We start from the raw sequence: 4,819 nt of genomic DNA on the forward strand, positions 1-4,819 counted from the left end.
GTGTGTGCCCTAGATTCAGATATTTCTCAAGCTTACTTCTCGACACACTTTTAATCCTTCTGGGCATCCATTTCGTTCCAAGTCACTCCAGATCGCGTTAAGTTCTTGCTTGAGGCTGTGGTCATCAGAAAATGTGCAAACTGCACGGTTCACACGAGACGTCCTAACTGAGCATTTGTGGGCTGGTAGATTCAGAGATTTTAAATCACGGTATCTTTAGGAGTGTTAGAGAGGAAATAGTGCTAAATTGCACCAAAGGGACAGGGGATATAAAAAGCAATCACCATACCATTGTCTTCTTTCCTCCTTTTCCCTTCTCTCTTTGTGCAATTTATTGCTATTCCCAGTTAAGGTGGAACACCAATTAGTTCCAATCCTTGCTCTTTTGACTTTAGGAATGGGTGGGCTTCGTGTCCATGCCAAAATTAGGCCAGTAGGAAGTGTGTTACGGGGGTGTCCAAAATAGAATACTGCAGTCTTCTTCCTCAGCAGTGAAGTGACGATGTCAAAAATTGACATTTGTGACTAGAGATTGTGACTATTTCAAAGTTGGTGACCCAAGATTTTACTGCTGTACTACTACCTGACCAGACGACGTTCCATCAAACCTTAGACAAAAGTGTATCTCTTGCACAGGTGTGGTACTGGTGGCAGTAACCAAAAAATTCAAATGGAGTGAGAAGCCCTTGACTGTAGGGAGAGGTGGGATAGTCAACCATTATTGCAAGCAGATTCATATGGTGCGTACATTGCTAGTTAGGGAGACCTTTCTGTTGAGAAGTGCGACCGAACACTGCTAAACATGCAAAATCCCACTGTGTGGTCAATTGCACCTAGAACAGTGGTGCATTCATTTCGCAGATTCAGAACAGAGTGAGGTGCAGCTTATTTCAATTAAAATATGCTTCTGCTTTGGGAGTGATTTTGGAACTGCCTAGTAATATGTTAATGTTTCTGATAATAGAGCCTTTACCCCAGGACATGAGTCTTGAGAAGAAAACAAGGCTAACGTTTCCTTTATTGTTTCTGTGCTTTGTCAGTGCACAGTAAAGAACCCCAGGTGGTCAACATTAATCCGGAGCACTCCACTGCAGCGTTTCAGACGGCCCACATACAAATTTGGGATGTTAAACACAATTTTTTGCATGCACTATGTACACAGCCAGTATCTAGCTGAGTGTGTGCTGTGAACAGAAAATTGGTTTGGCTTTATGGGTTTAGGGTTTTTAACATCCCAAAGCAACTCGGGCTATGAGGGACGCCGTAGTGAAGGGCTCCGGAAATTTCGACCACCTGGAGTTCTTTAACTTGCACTGACATCGCACAGCACACGGGCCTCTAGAATTTCGCCTCCATCGAAATTCGACCACCGTGGCCAGGATTGAACCCGTGTCTTCCGGGTCAGCAGCCAAGTGCCATAAGCACTTAGCCACCGTGGCAGCTGAGAAGATTGGTGGCATAAACATTTAATTCACGTCGCTTCTACCAAGTTCAAAGAATTTGCAGTGGTTGCAAGCCATATTGCTTGTGTACACAGCTGTGAAATTGTAATGGAACTTTGTAATGCACGATGAGAGACAACTTCCCGACTACGCAACATTTAATCAATCTGCACTAGTGTCCCGAGACAGTGCTTAGTGGTGGTGCTCAGCCTCTGGCTGTGGCTTGCCGTACTGCTTCTCCCAGTTTTCAATATACTCTTTCTTTCTCTGCTCTCTCCTTGCAAAGTACTCAGGGTACTGGGCCTTCTCTAGAGGATGCCAGAAGTCGAGAACCTTCAGAGGAAACAAAAACAACACTTTCATTATACATTGAAAATAACATGAAAAATCTGTTTTGATGCGCTGGGGGTGCTCTAGGAAATGCTTGAACTGCACGCATACACACACATGCGTCTCACAGCATGTGCACCAGACTAATTTTCATGCAGCAGTTCTGCCACTTCTAGGAAGTAGTATGATACTTGGACTTTCGATTTCAAATTGCATCCACCGACAAATCAGGTACAAATATACGTAGCCCCATGGATGAGCAAATGCTACAGAAGACACTCACCCAATCCGGTGTAATTTCCTCCCTTCCATAAGCAACACCTTGAGGCGATAATGGATCTGGAAAAAAAAAGGGGGGGGGGGGGGGGGGGGGTAATGCATAGTCGAAATTTGTACAGCAAAGAATCGTCTTCACACGGCATTTCGTGCTTAACCAGGATATAGAGGTCGGCTCTGCCATCGCGCGAGTGCCAGCGCAGAAAAATGGGGAAAACTCAAGCACCGAAAAAAATGGGTGCTTGAGCACCACAACAAATCGCAGGGTAAGTGGCGCCGCGATATACTGCGAACAGGACAGCGCACTGTCGTCTTCAGTGATGAGCTAAAGAGATGAATATCAACAGCAGTGAGCTGCGCTACACTGAACTGCACTTCGATAATCGGCGCGTAAGCGTTTGCAACGGCGTCACAGCAAGCACAGAGCACTAAGGAAAAGGCCAACTTGCAATGCAAAGGAATAGGGTGTTCTTTCTGGAACAGTTCTTCTTCTCCTTCGTCAAGAAGCTCCTTCGCAACCCTCAGGTCTTTGATGTGACGATACATCTCGAACCGCTGGCGCAGTTGAACTGCACTTATCCTGTAGTCGTCTCTGAAATATATTGGACAGGTAGGAGTAACGCTGTATATGGTGCACGCCAGAAAATCTAGAAAATGACACATAAAATAAGTGTGTTAACAATACACGGGATCTCCGTCCGTCGGAGATAAGTGCAAAAATAGGTTTGCAAGCTTGAAAACTGTCTCACCTCTCAAGATTCCATGCCTCTAAGGCTCTAAGGGCCCGCTTATAAAGGCTACAAACTTGAAACTTATGTGAAACAGTTCTCGTGACTAAATATGCCATAGCGGTCACACCAAGGGCTCAACTTTATTAGCGTAGCAGACCACCGTGCTAACCGTGCTAGAAGCTGCAGACTGCTGCAGACCCAACCCGGATTGGATTCGTTTGAATTTAGCAAAATCAAGAAAGAACGATGATCATTTTCAAGCCAATTTTAACAGTTGCAAAGAAAAAACACTTAAAATTATGTACATTGTAAAGAGTTTTTACCGCAAATATATTTTATTGAAATTAAGGTGCTCGAGTTTGTGCGAGCGCCATGGCTGGCGCTCTATGCTTTCTTCATGAGTTTTTCCAGAGAGCGCGAGTGAAGCTACCGGAAGTTGGACGGCTTCTCTCTGAAGTCGAGTGTCTGTTGTTTATTTCAATTTTCAATCGTGTTATGTTTCAGTGCAAAAAGTCGCGTTTTCATCCTTTTTTGTTGAGTTTTTGCGCTGTTTTTGTGTAATATTTGCTGTTACTTCAAAGGAATAAGAGCATCGAAACAGGAAAACAGACCTGCAGGTTTCACTCTGCTGCGGCAAGGGGGTACGTGTATAATAGACTACGTTCTTGTCTTTCGAGCGCAAAGAAGCACTAGTGGAGCGACGATAAGGCTACGGTCATACTAAAACATAATTTTCGCGTAGCAAAGAAAGGCGAACAATAGGGAAAATCCCCCCCCCCCCCCCCGTCAGTTTCAGTTTCGAGTCGAGTTGCAGGCAGAAGATTGCTCGTTTTCCAGACTTGGGCATCCTCACGAGGGCGAGCCCTCATTAGGACGTCCTCACCCTGACTTCATGAGGGCGTCAATCGCTTCAATCGGTGAAGTGAGGGTGAGGGAGGATTACAGGAGTACAATGAGTAGAACGCTTTATTTTTATTTTTTTGACCGCCGTTCTATTCGACCCACCTCGTCAACCGCAGCGTGGAGGAAGTTCTTTCCTTCCTCCATGTACCGCAGGATGTTCACTAGAGGCTCTTCAGCTCGCCCCCGTCCCCCATCACGCCGCCCCTGCACGGGAGCCCGGCTGCGGGTGCTGCTACACACAGAGCGGCATGGTGGCAACTGTTTTAAAGAACAGGGTTCTTAGGAGCTTGGTGTCGGACCCCTCGGCACCATGCTGATTCGCTGCTCGTAACAGGATCGGGGCTTTCATGTTCCTTCGCCAAGAGCGCAGAGGCTGTTTTGCGACTTGGGGCTCCCATTTCTTCGCGATTTCTTTTTTGTGTTATTCAAGCAAAGGGCAAAGGAGCTGTACGCCGAGTTTAAGCTTGATCGCCTCGCACAGTTCATGGATTGGAGCGCATTTTATGGGATAAAAATGTTCTTCACCGCTAAAACTCAAATTTGATTGTCTGCTTCATGTTACCGCGCCTGAAAATGGAATTTGGCAAAAATCAGTTGCGACGTACATTAAAAACTACCTACGCATCCTCCGAGCGGTTGACCAATTTTCGATCAAAAGCTCCTTGGAGGTGGTATATTTTCTTGGGGATGAGACTCAGCGCCACCCTTTTCGATCGACGTCAAAGACTTGCTTTACTCTATCCCTCAGGAGGAATAGCTTCTGGTGCTCTAGAGACAATTGAAGCCCGCGGTGTTCTGCTTTTTCATTTTCAGAACAACGTCAATGCTTCGGCCAGCGGGTTCCTTGAGTTACTAAACTTTTACCTTCGTTCTACATTCTCCTTTTGGGAAGAAAGCATACTAGTTCAGAGAAACGGAATATGTGCGGGATCCTGCATTCCCGCTGTTCTGAGTGACGTTCTTCTGGCGTCTAAGGATCGTCGTGTTTCCTTGCTCTAGAAGCCTTCCCAGCAGTTATTAACGCTTTCAGGTACGCCGATGACAACTGTCTTTTTGGATCATACCCGTGAACCTTTCCAAAATTGCATATCTGATGTTCAAGAGGATTTCCGTGGCGTCCTTGTCCTCCTCGAGGTG

At 46.0% G+C, this 4,819-nt stretch overlaps 1 protein-coding gene across 1 annotated transcript; it reads right to left on the reverse strand.

Annotated features, from left to right (window-relative positions):
• Positions 1–1,582: 1,582 nt before the first annotated feature.
• ND-B22 (NADH dehydrogenase (ubiquinone) B22 subunit) lies at positions 1,583–2,992 on the reverse strand. The gene is made up of 4 exons (XM_077647159.1): positions 2,798–2,992; positions 2,498–2,640; positions 2,056–2,111; positions 1,583–1,775 (listed from the first exon to the last, which is right to left on the reverse strand). The coding sequence occupies exons 1-4, from the start codon at positions 2,893–2,895 to the stop codon at positions 1,635–1,637; spliced, it is 438 nt and encodes a 145-aa protein (XP_077503285.1). The 5' UTR covers positions 2,896–2,992; the 3' UTR covers positions 1,583–1,634.
• Positions 2,993–4,819: the final 1,827 nt, after the last annotated feature.

Source organism: Amblyomma americanum, chromosome 1 (genome assembly GCF_052857255.1).
Source record: "Amblyomma americanum isolate KBUSLIRL-KWMA chromosome 1, ASM5285725v1, whole genome shotgun sequence".
Taxonomy (NCBI): domain Eukaryota; kingdom Metazoa; phylum Arthropoda; class Arachnida; order Ixodida; family Ixodidae; genus Amblyomma; species Amblyomma americanum.

Bases quoted from the DNA above. Each gene is read 5' to 3' on its own strand.
- ND-B22 (XM_077647159.1), bottom strand. From the start codon at position 2,895: ATGGCATATTTAGTCACGAGAACTGTTTCACATAAGTTTCAAGTTTGT. The intron at 2,641-2,797 runs GTGAGACAGTTT...AATATATTTCAG, and splicing joins GAGGCATGGAATCTTGAGAG to AGACGACTACAGGATAAGTG. The intron at 1,776-2,055 runs GTGAGTGTCTTC...TTTCCTCTGAAG, and splicing joins AGGAAATTACACCGGATTGG to GTTCTCGACTTCTGGCATCC.